Source organism: Exophiala dermatitidis (assembly GCF_000230625.1).
Source record: "Exophiala dermatitidis NIH/UT8656 unplaced genomic scaffold supercont1.8, whole genome shotgun sequence".
Classification (NCBI taxonomy): Eukaryota; Fungi; Ascomycota; class Eurotiomycetes; order Chaetothyriales; family Herpotrichiellaceae; genus Exophiala; species Exophiala dermatitidis.
In genome coordinates this window covers 514,355-533,588 of record NW_008751653.1, presented here as the reverse complement: position 1 = coordinate 533,588, position 19,234 = coordinate 514,355, and the positions used below count along the sequence as shown (strand labels likewise).

Genomic DNA, 19,234 nt, shown 5'->3' with positions numbered 1-19,234 from the left:
CACCATGAAAGGAGAATCATCCGTCGGAACATTTCTCATCGCGATGCGGCTCTGAGATCTTAGCTTAGCGACTTTCTCTCCACACTTGCTGGCCGAGGACCCGTGCCGACGCCTATGATGCCTTGCTTAGCTTGCTTGAACAGCGTCTGATCCACCAAACCCACCAATTCCATCGGGCTTTTAGGGCTTGCACAATCACAGTTATGGGCCTGATGGCTCGTTTCAGCCCCATCAAAGCTCCATCTGACTGTGGTATACTGGTTCTGATTCCTTTGGGCATTCCATCACAAGCCTGCTAAGCCCTCTGTCAAGCCCCGGCGCCTGTGTCCGGTTTCTCGGCAGCATCATGGTGCAGGGTTCTCCAGCCTCGCATCGCCTGCACTATCCAATATAAGATGACTCCCGACGACGCTTGGTTTCCCGAGTCGGATCCTCCGTCGCCGCGCTGTGTCGATGGCTACTTTCCTCCGCAACCTGAGCCTCAGATGGCTGTTGACAACGAGACGCTTCTCAGGTTGATTGAACAGCTCGAAGCCGATCGGAAGGCATATCTCGCGACTTTCGAAAAGGTTCATGACACACTGACTCAGGCCCTCCAACCTCAGTCTCATGTTAGACCAGGCTCGGTGCCCACTATCACGACACTCCCGCTTGTCTCTTCGCCCAATGCGTCGCATTTACACGCTCCCGCCCAGTGGCCGTCCCCAAAGATAGCCCCCAGCACATCCAGTCGTCGGACGGCTACGAGCAATTATGTTCTCGAACAAGTGCACCACCTCAACCCGCACGTGCCCAAGGAGTCCATCTTGACCGGGGAGGGTAGTTCTGACAGCGAAGATGACGAATCGTTCTTTGCCCAAGAAACCCTTCCGCCTCGAGAGTTTACAGAGGCAGATCTGATCGAACACTTAAAGACACATCCTTGGGACATTTACAGCAAATACATACTCCAGGATCTTCTGCGAAACATTAGCCTACTTTCCAATGGGATATTCCTCAAGGACCGGCATCATCAAACAGACGCCAACCATCAACACGCAGACATATACCATGTTGGCTCAGACGGCGCCCCTCTGCGGTTTAGCAGGGGTGACTCGGACGAGGGACCCCTAACCACTTGGGAAGCACTCAAAAGCACGAATTGCGACGGGAACAGGAAACAAGCGGTGGGGCGCATTATTGTCGTCAGGGAACCCCCCTCGAGCCTGTTCGCTGCGTTACACCTTACCATGCAGGAATATTTTGATATGGACTCTATCTATCGAATGCTCATAGACGACTACACCCAAACCAAGGCAATCACAAAAGGTTACCTGGAAAAGGATGACCGTCGACAGAGATCGATTGTGTTTGTTTTCAAATATCACACCGTCATAGGAGAGGGAAGGTCTCCACTCCCATGGCAGAACCACGACGACGATTTGGAGCCACAGGAAGGACACATACCGTTGTCGAGTTGCTCTTCGGTAGTCGCTCTGTCATTAGCCGGCCGACCAAGTCATACTCTGCGGCGGAACTCGCGTAAGAGAAAATCCATCGTCGGACACATCTACGATCCGTTCTCTCCTTGGCATGTGCTGTCCATACAATGCTTTCCCGACTGGAATTCTAGCGTTGATGTCCACGAACACAACCATCACTATGTCAATGGCCCGGATGCATTTCTTGCCACGCTGCTCGCCGAGTATCGGGACGCCGTTAAGAGATTCAAAGAGGTTCATTCAAGCCTCCAGCTTCTGGCAACCCCACCCAACAAATCGATCTTTGACAGTGCTTTGCGCGACGAACTTCTGTTCGAGAACGACCAATATACTTACTCGCGGAGGTATTTCTGGGCGTCTCAAACGCTGGGTTTGATGAGCAATGAGATCAAGGCCATGATTGCAGCATATAAGGAGACCTTCACTGACGAAGTCTGGTCTGGCGAGCACAAAACGCTGTTTCCCGGGACCCGAGATCAATCTTCACGCTATAGCAACTGGAGGAGGAAGTTGCAGCACACGCGAAGGCAATTCGAAAAAGAGATAGCCCAGCTTGAGGATGTGTTGAGAACCTTTCAGCAGCAGCAGAAAGAAATTCGTGGTCTTCGAGAATGGCTCTTCAGCGGTACTTCCGTCCTCGAAAGTCGGGAGGCTGTGAGTATGGCCAAGATCACCGTCGATCAAGGTTACAATATCCGGATCTTGACGCTGGTCACGTTGTTTTTTCTTCCTCTCACGTTTGTGACCTCGATATTCGGTAGGCCCGATTTTCATGGATACATGATACTTACATGTCTAACACAAATGCAGGAATGACCAACATGCCTCCCGAGGACAGTTTTGTCCCATTTGCGGCCACAACGGTTGGAATTTGCGTGCCGACATACCTGCTTATTCTAGGTGTCAACAACCGTGAATGGTTGCAAGCGATGTTGACTGGATTGGGCCTTATGTTTACCAAGCTCACATCGCGCGCCGCGCCGAAGAAGTCCGAAAAGCTAAAGGAGAAAATCCTGGAACGACGATTACCTCATCCGACGGAGAGGAGACCTATCATCCAGAAAGCTGCGACTTATGCCAGTCTGGAGGGTCGATTGTCGTATGACCTGAGTGCAGAAACCTCTGTTCGCGGTTCACAAGGCTTTCTGCAGGACACCACCAGGCGCATGTCGCAGACAATCAGTAACCACTTGCCTGGCGCAGCTAGACGTGCTTCACAAGCTGCTATGCAAGAAGACATGTCAGCGAAATTGCCGACATACTCGGAGGACGGTGGCCAGCCCGGTCGTCCACGTCAACGATCCAGTACGATAAAGTTCGAGGAGCCATTGTATAGCCCCACGAGATGGCGGACAGCGGAATCGGAGCAGGACCCGCGGACCAGATCAACAACATGGCAGACAGAAGCATCGAATGGTATGATGCAACGGGATATGGACAAATCAACCGCCAATCCTTCCCCCATATCACCTGGCACGACTCCTCCCATCTCTGCCGCCTCTAATGGAGCGCCACCCGTCTGGGCCGGTGGACCTGGTCCCGGCCTTACCGTCCGTGCTGACCCAAGGGACGGCCGCGGGCGTAGTGTGAGTCCAGGAGATACTGGTGGCGTGTCATTCCTAAGACGCTTCACTGAACGATTCCCGCAGTTGCAACTGCAGTCGTCTGCGCGCACGTCGAGTTCGGGTAGCCTGGGTCCCGAGGAGTCAGTATAGGACGCGGCGACGTCTGCTATTGATGGCAGCACGTCGACCGGTCTGACGAAGAGGCCGATCTGAAGACGGCTTTCTCTGCCGGCAATAGAACGAGTCCATGGTAGATGAGAGAATATCTAGGTATGACATGAATGCATGAAGCCATGAAATATCACAATAGAAAACCAGACCTCTGGCCAAACATCAGTTTGTACGAACTGCTGGAGGGGGGTTGGGCTAACCCGTCAAATTTGTGACATCCTTGTATTCGATCTTGTAAGCCAGCAAAGCGGTTCTCCGAGAAGAATAGGCATCAGACAGAGTTGGGATCTCCTATCTAGAACATTTTTGCATCGTTGTCTTGTCTGGCACACTGGCACGAGGCAGAACAAGGACCTTTAGCCTGAGCTCCCGAACAGCCAATAGAAAGCCGTACTGTATCGGCCAGGGCTGATAATGCGGCGTGACCACATCTCCTCATCTGGCTCCGCCGCCTTGGCAACTGCTGGCCGCTTCTCAGGCTCATGCGGAGCTTCAAAGGTTCATTTTCCTCACGCCGGCACGCTGCTTTCCCTCGCCTGACAACGACTTGGTCTTACGACCCGAACCTCTCCCTTCCAGGCCCAGTTGCTCCTCCCCCTTCATCGTCATGATGTCGCGCCCTGTCTTCTCGGTTTCGGCAAAGGCCGTCACAACCTCGCTCTCTTTGACCCCGGTCGGTCAGAACTCACGGATATGCCTCCAATGCGCCTACCGACGAGGATCCTCCCCTTCGATACGGTCATTCACGACAAGTCGAAGCAACCAAGCGAAACTCGGCGGAGCCTTGCCGCCGGTCAACCAACTGACCTCAAGACTTCCCAAGAGCCACTCAATGAGGACGCGCATGAAGGACGCCGGCAAGAACCAGATGGGCAATGATCTGGGCAGATTGCCAAACTCTCTCGTGATGCCGTCGCGCAAGGAATTGCGGAAAGGCTTGGGCGGACGATTGGGCAAGTGGGCTCAGGTATACTGGTTGAATTTGAAACTCTCCGTGACGGATTGGTATGGGTATGTAAACCGGACAGCCTACACCCGCACTTACACGCAAATATATATCTGCTATTTGGGCAAGGAAATGCAAATGAAATGACCGGTTAACTGACTGTTTGGGGTCGCGCAGAATCTTCTACTTCCGATGGTGGGACGCCCCAAGGGATCCGACGACCGGGAAGAAAATGAGAAAACCCCTCGAACTCGCCCAAAGACACCAGATCGCTCGAGACCTACATCGAGAATTCAATACCGCCCTGGCGAAAGGGGACGTGCAGGCATTGGAACAGATCACCTGCGACGGACTGCTCTCCAAAGCCAAGACGCGCATCGACATCCGCAAGAAACGAGGCCAGCCGTCGGAGACGTGGCAGATTCAAAAATACGTGGGCATCAAGTATCCATTGTTCCTGGAGAAGTGGCCGATTTCGGTCCTCTTGCCCAAGGCGAGTACCAGGGTCGTTTCCGACAAGTTATCTCCTTTGCCACTTCCCGACTCCTACCTCCGTCAATGTATTGTGCGCATTCACAGCGTTCAAAGTTACCAACTCGCCAATGAAGAGTTCAAGCTAGCCAAGCATACCGAATATGTGGTCATTCAAAAACTTACATTCAAAGGTGAAGACGGCCCCTGGCGCATTTGGGGCACCGTCGACCCGTCCACCGTGCAAGATATCAACGCCATCCTGGAGGGTCAAGAGATGAACGCCACTTTCTCGGAGAGGTTGTCGAGTGCAATGTCGGGCTCTCTTCCTGGAACGCGCTAAAGTGGAGGGAGGCCAGGCGCTCAAATTACACAGGTCGGGAAGCCTGACGCTAGCGCCAGGGAGCTTTGCGGCGGGTTATAGAAGCCGCGCTGCACTTGAAGGAAATTGCTGCAGGAATCTAAGGCAGCCAGTGCTACTTGTCCTATCCGACGGACCGACCTTCCTCAGAAGATATTGCCATCCTCGACTTTTCACTGTCTGGCACCAGCTTATGGCGGAGCTTGTTGCCGTACTCTTTATGACCACTGATCCCCGGCTGTTACTCGGTTGGAAGATGACGCAATGCAATCAAAACGGAAGGAATGGAGAGAATGGTTTGCTTCGTCCGTCCAGTTTTGCGAGTGATCCAGGCACGATGAATGAATGTCCTTGCCCTATCTTTGAGCGTCTCTCGCGGTGGACGATGGTTTGGCCAACAAAGAGCTGGAGGGACCACTGTCGTGGATTTCAAGGAACCTCTCAGTCGGCCGAATAGATTTTCCCAGCCCGTCACTCATGGTCGCTCACCAAGAAGCAACCTTGCCTTTCGGTTGGATTGGGAGAAGTGGAGTCGATCGACTAACGGCGATGGATTGGCAAGTACCTGGCTTTTGGTGCGCGCCGCGACGGAGCTGTACACGAAAACAGGCCGGGGGCCAGTTCCATTCTCTCACTCTCTGTCTCTCTGCCCTCTTCTCCGTTGGGCTCGTCACCTCTCTATCCTCCCAATCTCAGACTGGCGTTGAGTTCGAAGGCCCGAGGCAGCCCGGCAGGCAGACATTCATAGGTTCTTCGCCCTTTCTTCAACCTTTCTTCAAACCTTCCATGACTCCGATTGACCGTCTCCGCGATCTCGCATCGAGCAGGAGACATCTTTGCCACGTCAAGCAGTCTGGCTAGCCGGCCTGGTGGGTCGTGAATATAGCTAGTTCGGCCGCCTTTCATGCCAACCAAAGGAGCCAGGTCAGATCAGATCAGGCGTGGTCATGGAATGTACCTAGGTAGTGTATGTATAGCATGCCAGGCTGCGCAACTTGTCTAAATTGGCAGATGGATAGGATATCTAGGGATGGTTCGGAAAGGAATCCCAGCTTGGTCTTCGATGAATTTCCAGTTTCAATAATGCTTGCTCTTGCTCCGCCAAGACGGTTTTCGTATTACCTACTAGTACCTATCGCGTTCGGGCTCTTTCACTTAAATTGCCCTTTTATCTCCGGTATTTGCCTGCCCTGTACTGCTTGCTCTACGCTGCCAGAGTACAGGGCGAATAAGCAGACACGCAAATAATTTGTATCGGCGTCTACTCCCGCTGTCGCTGTCGTTAATTCAGGTTCCGGCTCTATATCTGCCTCTGGCTCAGATCTGAAGCTGTGGGATGTACCCGGCAATATTTGTGACTTTAGCCGAAAGAAGAACTGGCTGTCTATCTGGATATCTGAGCACTCGACATCCCTGCAGGTTCATAGGATACAGTATTCGTCATGTTACGGACGTGAGGAGATATCTGGTCGTCGTCACTCATCTCTCCGTGGTCATCTGTTCGGCCCTTCGTGTCTTTCTGCGCCAACGCGCTGGAGACGTCTTGTTGCATCCATCCAGTCCGTTCCGTTGGCCCAATCCACACAAGGACTGCGAGAGAGGACTGGCGAGGAGTGGAATCAGTCCGAGTCATTTGCGGAACTCGACCAGGGACGACTCACGGCCTAAAACCGTTGGCATGGTAACCTCGGTGTCTGGCCTCGGTGTCCAGTTGCGACATTGATCCCCCATTACGATTCTCGAAGCTCAGAGCACTGACAAGACCTGGAGGAGATTGACCGACACGACAGAGCATCTCACATCTTATAGCAGTTCCTTTTACCCGGTCAACTGGCTGGTAAGTTTTGCTGTGTTCGTCTTTTGGTGGGTCGCTCGGCTCCATCAGGCCTTCGGTCAAGAACGGCTAGAAGTTCGGGATCATTGCGATCACGGTCTTTGTGATGTGCACGAACGTGCCGTTGCAGGTTATCAGGCCGAGGATATTTGTGCTGTTGATCAGGGCAGAACGGGCAGACATATATCGGTGGGGCGTGAACCAAGGCGTGTCTAGAGACCCAGGAATCGAGGAATAAAATGTCAGCTAATCATACTAAGAGCCCCGGGGTTCTTATTTGGCCACAAGCAAGGGCTACTGGTTCTTCCATACCTCATCATCTCATTCTTCCTCTTGAACCCCGTACCACCTGGACCTCGCGGACAGCCCTTCACGGAACAGAAGTGAGTCCTCTTTTCTGAATGGACGTTCATGTGACTATTCAGTAGATACAGTGTGTGGAAAGGAGCGGCGGTGCAGCCCGCGACTGTGCATTCATAATTCGCTGGCCGGACAGGTGCGGAATCTGCTGTGTTACTCGATACCGGAACCAGAGATGTGGTCGTCTCGGGTAGACTCGGCTTGATCGTAGTTCCAGAATCCATAGCCTGCTTCTCCTTGCTTGTTGATTGCGAGCTTACACTTTGCTGCTGGGAATTCTTGCCTCTTCTTCGCTTACGCAGCTTTGGAGGCGAAGCGATGCTCGAGGGAACTGAAGCCGCCATGGTCTCCGACGTGGCTGGGGTCGAGACAGTCGCTGACGTGACAGAGGTGACAGAGGTGATCTCCGACGCTATGGATCGAGATCTGCCTTGAGTGGAACTTTGAGAAGCGAAAGTGAAGGGCAGGCCGGGAGGCGACATCACAGATTGAGGAGACTGCCAGCAGGGTGACGGTTGAGAGTGGTGTATCGGAATGGGTGAGGGTCGACCGACGACAGGAAACATGGCTGCACGTCCACCTGGTCCAACTTCTTGGATATTGCCTATCGCTAAACTGAGAGGGGGCAATATCGGTTTCTGTTGCGGTGAGCCTGCTGGAGACAGCCGAGGGGAAGACCTGTGCATGGCAGGGAGAATCACATCTGGGTCGATGTCTCGAGGTGTTATTGCATATCGGCCAATGGTTGGTGATGAGGCGATCGATTCCTCTTCTCCTCCTGCAGCTTCCGGAAACGGCTGTCGACGTGGTGGGGACAAGCGAGGCAGTTCCATATGCCAGGATCTTGTCGACATCTCTTGCCGAGAGCTTGGTCTGCCAGGCAGTTGCCTGACTATCCAACCGTCGTCAGATCCATTCTGAGGCCGGGCGGCCGGCGAGCGCACTTGATCATCAGTGGTTACGCTCATAGGCGAATCAATCATGGGAAAATCGTCATGCTTGTCCGACTTGATCTGTGCAGCTGTAACGACAATGCCCCGGAAAGTACGGTTAAACGCCTTCGGTGCAGCCGGCCGTGCCGCCGAGAATTCATCATCGTGGTCTTCTCTCAGCTCTTGTTCAACTTCAAGAACAGACTCTTCTTCCGCCTCGGACTGGCTTGCGGAGGCTAAGGCATGTCTCTCGGCAGTGCCCGCTACTATCGGATAGTTAGGACCTAAATAGCTCATCAGTACACCATCACCCAGGGTAGGAGTGGCTCGACCCTTGGGATTGCGCCGCCTCCTCGTAGAACCACGACCATTGGAGGCGTCTTCATCTTCAGAAGAACAGGAGGAGGAGGGATAGAAAGGGACCAGCTGCCTAGGAGGACTCGGCTCGGGTTTCAGGTTCGGTCGAGCCACCTCTAGTAAGGGCGATCTGGAAGGTAGTAAGAAATCCCTTTCAAAGTCGTAGACGTCCGAATCCTGTTCGGCTGACATGAGTGATTCGCCGAGGGTTACATGGCAGAACCATGGAACGAATGTCGGGGAAAATATTTGAGGCTCTGAGGAGGTATACAGACGCCCCGACAGTGGGAGAAAAAGCCGAGTCGGAATAGGGGTCTCTGTCAAGGTAATGTCCTAATTGTATATCTGAGCAGCATGCCATGTCAGTGCCAATCCCAGAAAATTAGCAGGAGGTCGAGGGAGGCCAGAAGAAGACAGTATCTTGATACAGACCTTGTGCGCGCATGACATCAATCAGAGTCACACAGGCACAGGGTCATGTTCGAGACATGCAATGCGAGGGATGGAGGCTGAGATTTGGAAATAGGGCAGAGGGGGGAAGGGACGGTTGGCAGGCTGCATTGGTCCAGGCCTCGTCCACCAGACGCCTCCGTCCCGTGTATCGCGTGATAAGAGTAGAGACCCGAAAGTCAGATCACAGGGACGGAGTCCCTACAACATCCAGTGCCAGGGCTGGAGAGGGGACATGGGAGCCATGGATGGACGGACGACAGAAGCATGGTTCCATACAAGCATACCGTTGTACTGTAGGTTGTCTTCGGAGAGTGAGGGGTTTCGAGCGGGCGATGAGGCTCCGAACCCTCTACATCAAATACAGGCAGCAGTGAACGGGACGCAAGCCAATGCAAGAAACTCCGTGTCGAGAAGAGGAACCAAAGTGACGAATATTCGCAATTTCGTGCAAGCTGGAGGCCCGACGAAATGTCTAACGAGGCTGCCGCAGAAGTGGAAGAATCCTCGAGCGACCGGAATGTCCTACAGGGCTCACATAGCTGCCTGGGTCATGCCGGGCTCCTCGAGGAGTACGCAACGAGAGTTCGGGAGGCGGAGCAGCTGAGCACTGCCACGGAGAAGAGCTTGTTGTCAGTGGTTGTCGCTTGGATGAAAGTCCTGTTGACAATGCCGCGACAGGCCTGCCTACTGATGACTGGAAGACCAGGAGCAGGTCGTATTCAACCTTCAAACTGTTGGTGGGAAGATGGCGAGTTTGTTGTGGACGTCCATCTTCCATGCTACCTCTGCTTGCTTCAGACGCCCGCAAGGGGTTATTGTCGCTGACATGACAGCTCCGAGTCTAGACTGATGCCTTCGTGGTGAATGCGGCTAGCTATCCAGACAGAGGACCTTTACCCCTGCTGCATTGAGATCCTGGCCATGAAGCAAAAAGTAATAGGGATACTGGAGAGTCTTGGAGAGGCTGACACCGGTGGTCGACGCTAAATCTGCCGGGCGCCAGAGGGCGGACATGCGAGCTCGCATCTCATTGGAGCTGGAACGAGAGTGCGGTGAACCATGTCATCTCCAGGAGGGGTCGCGAGAATGGGAGGCTTGGGTCTGGCACAGCTTCCGAACACGTCTTCTAGGAACTTGTCCTGGCGGAGACGGAATCAGCCAGCTGTTGGAGGTGGTCTGATTTCCAAATACTCCGTGGGAATATCGGCCTGGATGGAGCATGGCTTGCTATAGAGGTGTGAAGGCTGAAATGAGATATAAAAAGCTCGCCGAAACGTACGAACCGAACCAAAGCAAGGGATGGCTTACCGGAGTACGCATGGTACATCAAGCCGTACAGTGCGCAGGTACTGGAGCTGGCGGCGCCCTGTGCATCGTCACTATCACAATAAGTCCTAAGTCACATCCTGTCTGATGCCATCCTACGACTTTTCGCCGGCTTGAATAGGTAAGGAGCGAGCGAGATGCATTCTCTCGGCCGGGTCTGAGCCCGTCAGTATCGCCGAATCGGCCCCTGTGCTGGGCTTTCGCAGGACTCGGTGTAGAGCACCGCAAAGGCCTCGCCAGCAGGAGCAACAGGACGGCGACCTACTACCACGCTTGCTGTGACCTGTCAATAAGGACAAATCATGCCGTACTCGACTGGTTGTGCAGCACATATTCCTACAGTTCCGGACCGTCGCAGCTGTGGTGCCCCTCGCTTCTCAGATAGGTACTGTATCTCGAACGACCTGCGTTTCCGAAGGCCTTCTTCCTTGCCTTGATCGGTGATAGGCGGGATGCTGACCAATAAGACCAGAAGACCAGCCACTGGTCAGAGCCTCAAGACAGAGTTCCCTTTCCATCCTTAGGTCGACACGTCAATTCGAGAGCTATGGTCGAGGTCTCGTGTCGAGGTCAGCCGCCATGAACTGTCAGCATCCGGCAAGATTCTGCAAAACTTTGCAGTTGTTGAGGCAGCCAATCCACCAAGACTGGGCATGTACTTTCGTGAACTTGACTGGTGGCGGATGTTAGATCCACGCAACTTCGGCCACGTATGCTTCAGGTTGCCGGAAAGCGCCCTGAGTGACGACGTCAATCTGGGCTGTCTCCTCCGCCTGCAGACATCTGCTCACACACTCTTCATTCCAGTAAGGGTATCGTGCAAAGACACTGAACGACTAATCCAGTCAACAACCGAATCGATGCAATAGAGCCCTGATGATGGCGCCCGACGGTCCCAGAAGCCAGCCTTCTCTTCGCTAGGAGCCGGCGCAACTATGTTTCACCCGGCTGGTCCAATGGGCTTTGTAGTACAACAAAGAGCATGCATCGAATGATTCTTTAGGTTTGTAAATCGTTCAACTTACTCTCTGCACGTTAGCATATCTGATTCCACCAACGTGCACAACAGCACCATTGGCCTGCCTCAAAGATGGCGAGATGCAGGCGAAGGAAAGGGACGTTTCAAATCTCTCGGGCTCGAAGCGCTAGGTCAGTGTAGACATACGAGACACCAGTGCCTCAAGCATACCGATCTTGATTCAATGGCTCCTTCGAGAAAAAAGTGGCCAACCCCTCCTCGCGCCAAATCCCCGAGAAAGGTGACGACTATTCTGGATGCGTTCTGCGAACGGCACTGTCTCAGCACGGGAGACAAGAACCAGAATGCGGATCTATAGGCGCATCTGCCGACTCCTTCCTGGGACAATGATTGCCTGCATTCTTTCCTCTGTGTAAATCTCGTTGGGCGACGTTTCCTTAGCCTGCTCCCCGAGTCTGAACGTCAACAAATCCAACTGCTAGTGGGAGCTCGCCAGACAGGATCCCTGCCAAGATGTCTGGGAATTGACCAGTCATGGACTATCGTCTCCGTCGCTCGTGAGCAGTGGTTGCTGTGGGCTACCCTCTGTCCTTACGGATGGGTCAACCAGACCAGGATAGAGAAGGTAGTGTTGGACGATGAATAACAAGTCGAAGGCAATGCTGATATTCGAAAGGCCCAGCTTCAAAGGATTGCCCGTGATGCCGCTCCAGTCATCCTGGAGGCTGGCATCGATAACCAGCTGCAGTAGTGACAGAACGCCACCGGTGATGTCGAACAGTATCTGGAGGATACTCCAGCCTTGAGTCGATTTGCGTTTGTAGTTGACCCAAGCCTGGGGAATATACTTGACCAGTGTGCAGATGAGCTTCACATACTCCAGTGCGTAAACCTAATACACGGTGAGCGATGTTGCCATTCGAGACACGAGGATGGCGAAGGTGCTTACCACATCGATCCAGGCCCAATCTTGAGGATCCTGCCGCTGCCAGCCGGAGTAACTCATTACCAGTATGACCAACGCGACAATGGCGACGATGCTTCCCCACACGATCCCCAGCACTGGGCCGCTGGCGCGCTGGTTGGAGGACACATGGAGATACCACGGCCATTGGAAAAATTGAGAATATGTCAAAAGTACCATGACCAAAGCATGGACCCCAAAGGCCACATCGTTGAAGCGCACAGTGGGCTCCGGAGAGGCAGGATGCCTAGCAGCGTACTGTGCCCGGATGGTCGGCGAATACAAGAAGCTGCAGGTTGATATGGTGTAGCAGAAGAATCCAAGCACGTTCAAGGTGGGAAAATCAATCGCCAGACCTGAAGTCGAGCGCCGTTTCCAGTTCATCCAGGGCTGTGGATAGAATGAAGCACTCCATGATATGGTGCTGTCAGTGACCGTCAGCTGTGAGTCGAGACCACCAGCGTCGCCTTGGATATGCCTACTAGATCCATCCTAACAATCTATCCACGTGAGACGGTCAGTAACAGGTATTGTGCCGAGCTCGGTCGGCATTGCGCAGGCACGAGGATGGCCATCCTACATACCCGGAAAGAACCTTCCAGCCGTTTGCCCGGCGATCATTGCCAGTGGGGAACATGATCCAGGCTGTTTGTTATACGTAGTCGGGCAGCTGCTCTGTCGAACGGACATGAGATTCCCGGTAGAGAACGGGAAATAAGGGGCCCAGAAGGCTATAACATTGTATGGAGGCGCGGACCGATATACGTTGTAGAAGTATCGCTGTAGTACCGTACTAGGCATGTAACTTCATCGGCACCTACTAGTAGTGATCAATCCAACTGGCGGGGATTAGTCAGCGCCCGTCGCCCTTCACGACGCATGCGAGAGCTTGGCGGCAGCATCGGGGCCCGAAGTCCGAATCCGGGTTTGGTGACACTCAGGCTGGCAGCCAACCTGGAACTCAACAACGGCCGCGCTTCTACTCCGAGCTCTCGGTCGAGGCGCAGCTTGTCTGTCGCATTGACTTTTGAGATCAAGTTATCGCCTTTCTGTATCAGTCTCAGTATCAATTCAACCCGCGGCTTTGAGGTTAAGCTCATCCATCTGCGCTCCACCGCCTCTCTCGACAACCTTATTTACCCCGCTCCACACCAAGTAAACAAGAAATCCGTCGAAACCCGCCTGGATCATCAAGCAGACATACATTGTACAATACTTGCACCACGACTGATCCGCCACAATCAATCGACAAACTCGAGACTAGTCGTGCGACAAGGAGCATTCTCTTTGCATGGTCCGAACTCCTTGAGCGTGGGAGGTTCACCTCCAGCAAAATCCACCCGTCAACTGTCAAGAGGGCACTCGAGCCATGTCGCCCTCACCGCAGCTGGCCCCGCCGGGCAGTAGTTCTTACGACTCAAACACAATGCATGTGGGTGATGGGACATGGGATGCGGGTAGAGACACTTTCCTATTGCCAAATCTCGTTGGAACGAACTTTGCGACGACGAGATACAACGGTAAGAGACGCAAAGAATAATCTCAAATGTATTTCTCCACTAAAACAACTCCAGGCATGGGGAATCGCTTCTTCACGATGACCGGATACCACTCTCTGGTCAAAGCGCACGGCATCATCGCCGCCGTCACATTCCTCGGAGCGGTCCCACTTGCCATATTCCTAATGCGATTCTACGGTCGACAGCCACGTTTAGCTTTACGACTACACATATGGCTTCAGATTCTGACACTCCTTCTGAGCACGGTGGTGTTTATCCTCGGATTCATGGCCGTGGGACAGAACCGGAGCCTGACGAATCCGCATCATGGGATAGGTGTCGCCATCTACGTCTTGATATGGGTCCAGGTTATGGGAGGATGTCTTCTCCACAGGAAAGAAAAGAGGAGAAAACGGATGTATATTCCAGTCCGTGCCATGCTGCATCATTGGCTCGGGCGCGCAATTGCTTTGCTGGGAATCACCCAGATTGCGCTGGGTCTGACTCTCTACGGCTCTCCGCTGTATCTTTTTGTCTTATATGCACTGTTTGTTTTTGCATTGGTTGTGACATACTTCATCTTGCAGTGGCTGGCCGAAAGACGCCGAGGTCTGTATGGAGCTGATGGTGGCAGCTATTACAGCGATGAAGTCGTTAGCAGACCCGAGAAACGAAAGCACACCGGCCTGGGAGGACTCGCCGCTGCTGGAGCAGCAGGTGTCGCGTTAACCGCACTGTGGAGGAGACGATCGTCGAGGAGCCGTCGAGCACATGGAGGTGAAGGTTTCGGGGCCGACGAGAGCAGCGCATCGTACATCTCGGAGGAGAAGGTGTCGGACGAAGGCCGTCATGGCTTTGGGCATCGTCTCATGCAAATCGGTGCGATTGGCGGCGCAGTTGCGGCGGCTAGAAAGCTTTTTGGTGGCAGAGGCGGGCGGAACGATGATGACTCCGACGTCGGTCCTTACAGACCCCCACTGGGAGGCAATCAATCTGTGACAACAAGTGACTCCATGTCACGAGTGGAAGAAGGGAGGCCACCTCCACGACCGACGACGCCCATGGGCGGTAGCCCCGGATATGTTCGTCCGACGCATCCATTAGCACAACCCCCGTTGACACCAGGTTCGGGACGCAGGCCATCAGGCTCGTCCTACTCTTACAGCGACTCTTTTGCGTCGGGATCCCCTTCAAGACGAGACAGGAGGACACATACCTTCCGCGACGCAGTGGCCGCTGGTGGGACCGTGTTCGCTGTTCGACAATTGTTCAAGAACCGCCGGCAACGGAAAGAGGACATCCGTGCAGAGGCTCTGCGAAGGCAAAGAATGGAGCAAGAGAGGCTTGACCGCATGAACTCCGCTCACCGATATACTGGCGATGGAGTCCGGGCTCCAAGGAGATTACGCCACGACAGGGTCGGCAGCCAGACGGCGTCTGATCTCTCAAGCGCACTAGACAGCCGACCCGGCACAAGCACAGGTGCGGGAGCGGGCCTCCCTGTAGCAGGGGTTGGAGCGGCTGCAGCAAGTGCCCTTGCCGACAGGGACAGAATCAGACCTGTCGGACAGGACCCGATGGTCCATACCCCAGGTCCACCGATTTCAGCACCGACAGATATCCCTCCAGTGCCGCCACCACATCTCGACTCCTCGGGAAGTGAAATGTACACCACAGGATCAGGACACCAGCGACACAGACACCATCAACATCGCCATGGTGACGAGGCAGCAGCTGGACTCACCGGAGCCGCCGTGGGAGCCATGGCCGCCGATTATGCAAACCGACGGCACAGCGGAAGAAATACGGACTCCATGGAATCTCCACCCGTGAGCCTTAAGGTGAAGATGCACAATGACGGCCGACACGTCACGCTGCGCAGGTTGACCGAGGAAGAAGCTGCGGCACAGCGGGAAGAAAGACGCAGACAGCGCCGAGCATCCGCGGCCGCACGGCAACGACGCACCTCCAGCTTCAGCGGTAGTGACAGCGACATCTTGGGCGGAGCAGCAGAAGCCAGTGCGGGTACCACCGCCGACCGACGATGGAGACGGACCGAGGCTCTCGAGGCCGAACAGGCCGCGCAGAATGAAGCGGCGGCGGCAGCAGCAGCAGCAGGTTCAAGTACAGTGCCGCCACAACAACAACCACAACAACCACCGTCGACAGCAGCAGTGCCAGCATATCCTACTCCTCCTCCACCCGGAACTCAGGGGGTTGACCCCAGAACCGGCGAAACATACCACGTGCCAATCCCACCGCCAATTCCAGCATCTGTCAGTAACCTCGGTGGAGCGGCAGGCAGCATCACGTCTCCCGGGACAGAAACCAGCGGGGCCACAGAGTATGCCAACAATCGACGGCGACGGAGGGCAGAACGTGCTCAAGCTCGACTTGCTCGGGAAGGCCGGGCGGCGGGTAACACGGTCAATTTCACTTGATCCGGCCCAGCTATCCAGCTATCTTTGAGGCATAGTTTATCTTTCCTGTCCCATTTACGGGTAACTCCTTTGCTTCTCGCGACAAATGCCCTGCATTGCTCGTCGGTTCGTCCTTGGTCAGGGAAGTTGCTGTGGGTATCGGATGGTATATTCTGGTCTTGTCATAAGACAGACTATTTACTACCTGGGTACATCTCATGAGGTTATTCGTGTGCATGTTGCAGGGCACAGCACGTCCATGACGCGGCACGACATGTCTTAATCTGGCGTTCTGCATCTATTCGGGTTGCTTAGTGTTGATGTTTGCTGATGCATGTGTTGTTCGGTATGAGCTGTGTGATAGGTCAAGCTAGAGGTTCAGAAGCATGGATGTGGAAGTGGATCTGTACATGAATGCGAGATGCCAGTGATTGATATCTGAAATTGACCAGGTTGATCCGACCAGTCAGGATACCATTGACTGGCGGTACTGGCAAAGTATGTACATGTAGCACCTGTACTGCATCGGGAACTTGTTCAGGTACCTAGGTAGCTAGGTACGGACAAGAGATATATAATGCAACGCAATGCAAAAAGTCCTCATCTTCCTGATCATCAACCAGTCATGAGCGTCGTCGTCGTTGTCTTCGCCGTCCGCAATTGCAATCTCGGGTATTTTGCTTTGCTAAATAGCAAGATGACTGGTATATATGGAGGTGCCACTGCCAACGCCGCGGTGGTATCAGACATGGTATTGTGCACACGGTACAGGGCACAGGGCTTAAGGCACAGCGCATCCGCAACGATGAACGTACCTGTGACCTACCTAACCTAACCTAACCTACAGCAAGGATGCAGCCGTACCGCGACATCGCAACCAAGGGCGACGTGTGAGGAAATGGAAAGACTCCCAGAGACAGTATTTGGATGCCGCAGTTTTCACCAGTCGCAGCAAGAGGCAACCAGGCTTGATTCAAGCTGATTGACCTCGAGTCGGTTGAGCCAGTTTGTTTGCACCACGTTGAATTCTCCGTGTAATCCGTTTGCGTTACTTGCGGGAATGGGTTTCCATCCCTGTCCTGCTCATGTAGTCTGTGTTGAGGAGCATCCTCATAGTTTGAAGTCATTTCAGGCTGGGTTCTGAGAGTTCCACATTGGCACCCCGACAGCGGCTCCAAGAAGTCCTATTCGTCCTTGATTGACGTGGCCCAGCCGGAAAGGCATCATTCTGTTGTGTCTCATTCGATGGTGGAGACAGAGGCCAATGTAGCTGCACCTGTGGCTCTTAAAGACTGAACGAAGACGGTTTGAAAGCGGATGGAGATGCATCTTCGCAGTGCCTGTAACAACTGCCAACACTAATCTGGCACGGGCAAACGCGCGACGTTTGGTCGGAAATGCATGTGTGCTAGACAAACCCATAACGGTAGGTTGGCAAGTAGGTGGGCAAGAAGTCAAGTCGGCCGTTGTCGGCGCATCGGCTTGCGATACATTTGGCAGGACGACCCTCGTATAATCCTTCAGGCAACGCAGGATTGAAATCCAATCTCCTCCATGTAAGAGGTCATTTTCCCAGTTGTAGACTTGCGGTATCTCGTTCAGTTAGCAAACCACAGCTCAGAAGTCTTGGCCGATGGTGCCAGCCCAACGTGGTGGATGGGATCCCTGTCTACCAGCAGGACGGGACCAGAGTTGCCCAATCGTCAGTAGGTCATGAAGGAATTGCATCGTGGAAAGCTTCGCTGCGCAAGGTATCCATTCCCCGCAAGAAGGACTTGAGTCCCGTGAAGGGTGTCCAGCGTTCATCATCAATTGTGGCTCAATGATAAGAGGCCTTGCATTCCACCTGTAGGAAGTAACCTGCCATTGTCCTAATGCGGATTCCAGGAGCGAGGGCAGGGCTGACAGCCATGAACAGACCCGTGAATACTCGGATCCGGGGCAATGTGTGCAGCCAATATCATCCATACCTACGTCTGGGAGGCCGCACGTCTGACGTGGGAACTGCTGGTTCTTAATTTGTGTTGGTGATTGTACTGTATGCTCAAAACCTGGGGAACCTTGTTGATAACATTCTCCGAGAGGGTTGCCTTACAGTGTCTCCGCAAGCCTGACAGGAAGAGATGGGAACCACGCAGTTTACATACCGTTTTGAGGGCAGAGAGTTAACAGTACGCCTGATCGACGGCCCAAAACACAAAGCAACCAAGCCAAACCTCACCTCTGCCGTGTCAGCAGGGCCCGAGCGACTGTCAACTACAGACGATGGGAGGCCTCGTCAGCCAAACTGCTGACCGAGCTTCAAATGGCCGAAGCTTCATTGCTCGACCAAATAGAGGGTTTGAAACGTAGTCCGCACTATCGCAAGCACATTCCGCGCTGGCTTGTAACTTCATTCCAACCCCTAACCGGGCCTCGTATAGTAGTTGATGGACGAAGGCCTGAAGCTTGGGCCCGCTCGCTCTGACAGCTCGCCCTTGATGCGAAGGGGACTGCAGAACAGGATACCAGGATGAAGTCGGTCAGGAAAATGATAGTTGACGGGTGGAAAATGAGTTGCGGAATCGAGTAACCGTGCCAAGGACCTCGTCAGGGGGACCCACCCCTCCTTCCGAGTTTGGCGGCCGCGTTTACGCGGCGCCACACTTGCTCTACGAGTAAGTGTCTATCGGCAACTGCGTTAGGTTACCAAGTACGTCGCGTTTCGTAGATTTACGCGTCTATCGACGTCGACGTCGATAACGTTGTTAATAACGCTTAGATATACTTATTTATTCTTCTTAATACTCCTATAGGGTCTCGAGGGAAAAGTTATATAGTAAATTAGGCGGTACTTATCCCTCCGTCGAGCCCTACGTATATTCTAGAGAGGTTGCCTCTATAGTCTCCTCTTAAAGTCTTATACTTACTCTATTACGTTATCTCTCTTCCTAGCGCTCTAACCGGCGTTATTCACGTTACTCTCGACGCTATTATACTTACTCTTTACGCTCTTATATTCGTTATTAACGCTTACGCTTACGTACGGCAATCTTAGCGCGTTTCTCCTCCTATTAACGTAGTTTCTTAAGCCTCTAGGTCTCGCGCTCGATAATGTATTATGTCTTCTCGTATT

General features: G+C 53.6%; 5 protein-coding genes across 5 annotated transcripts; 3 read left to right on the top strand and 2 right to left on the bottom strand.

The window, feature by feature from the left end:
* Positions 1-395: 395 nt before the first annotated feature.
* HMPREF1120_08938 (uncharacterized protein) lies at positions 396-3,196 on the top strand (the record flags this gene model as incomplete). The annotated part of the gene is made up of 2 exons (XM_009163211.1): positions 396-2,238; positions 2,292-3,196. 2 exons carry the CDS (start codon positions 396-398, stop codon positions 3,194-3,196), a joined length of 2,748 nt encoding a protein of 915 aa, XP_009161459.1.
* A 452-nt stretch (positions 3,197-3,648) lies between these two features.
* On the top strand, positions 3,649-6,298 carry HMPREF1120_08937 (uncharacterized protein). Its single transcript, XM_009163210.1, has 2 exons — positions 3,649-4,228; positions 4,341-6,298. The coding sequence occupies exons 1-2, from the start codon at positions 3,825-3,827 to the stop codon at positions 4,975-4,977; spliced, it is 1,041 nt and encodes a 346-aa protein (XP_009161458.1). The 5' UTR covers positions 3,649-3,824; the 3' UTR covers positions 4,978-6,298.
* A 600-nt stretch (positions 6,299-6,898) lies between these two features.
* HMPREF1120_08936 (uncharacterized protein) lies at positions 6,899-8,670 on the bottom strand (the record flags this gene model as incomplete). Its single annotated transcript, XM_009163209.1, has 2 exons — positions 6,899-7,041; positions 7,176-8,670. The coding sequence occupies 2 exons, from the start codon at positions 8,668-8,670 to the stop codon at positions 6,899-6,901; spliced, it is 1,638 nt and encodes a 545-aa protein (XP_009161457.1).
* Positions 8,671-11,768: 3,098 nt separating this feature from the next.
* Positions 11,769-12,584, bottom strand: HMPREF1120_08935 (uncharacterized protein; the record flags this gene model as incomplete). The annotated part of the gene is made up of 2 exons (XM_009163208.1): positions 11,769-12,128; positions 12,186-12,584. The coding sequence occupies 2 exons, from the start codon at positions 12,582-12,584 to the stop codon at positions 11,769-11,771; spliced, it is 759 nt and encodes a 252-aa protein (XP_009161456.1).
* Positions 12,585-13,154: 570 nt separating this feature from the next.
* HMPREF1120_08934 (uncharacterized protein) lies at positions 13,155-16,731 on the top strand. Its single transcript, XM_009163207.1, has 2 exons — positions 13,155-13,720; positions 13,775-16,731. The coding sequence occupies exons 1-2, from the start codon at positions 13,570-13,572 to the stop codon at positions 16,138-16,140; spliced, it is 2,517 nt and encodes an 838-aa protein (XP_009161455.1). The 5' UTR covers positions 13,155-13,569; the 3' UTR covers positions 16,141-16,731.
* The last annotated feature ends 2,503 nt before the right edge of the window (positions 16,732-19,234 follow it).

What these genes read in the sequence shown, in the direction of transcription:
- HMPREF1120_08937 (XM_009163210.1), top strand. Translation starts at nt 3,825, where the DNA reads ATGATGTCGCGCCCTGTCTTCTCGGTTTCGGCAAAGGCCGTCACAACC. An exon ending in TCCGTGACGGATTGGTATGG is followed by an intron (nt 4,229 to 4,340) that starts GTATGTAAACCG and finishes GGGGTCGCGCAG; the next exon opens with AATCTTCTACTTCCGATGGT.
- HMPREF1120_08934 (XM_009163207.1), top strand. Translation starts at nt 13,570, where the DNA reads ATGTCGCCCTCACCGCAGCTGGCCCCGCCGGGCAGTAGTTCTTACGAC. An exon ending in TGCGACGACGAGATACAACG is followed by an intron (nt 13,721 to 13,774) that starts GTAAGAGACGCA and finishes AAACAACTCCAG; the next exon opens with GCATGGGGAATCGCTTCTTC.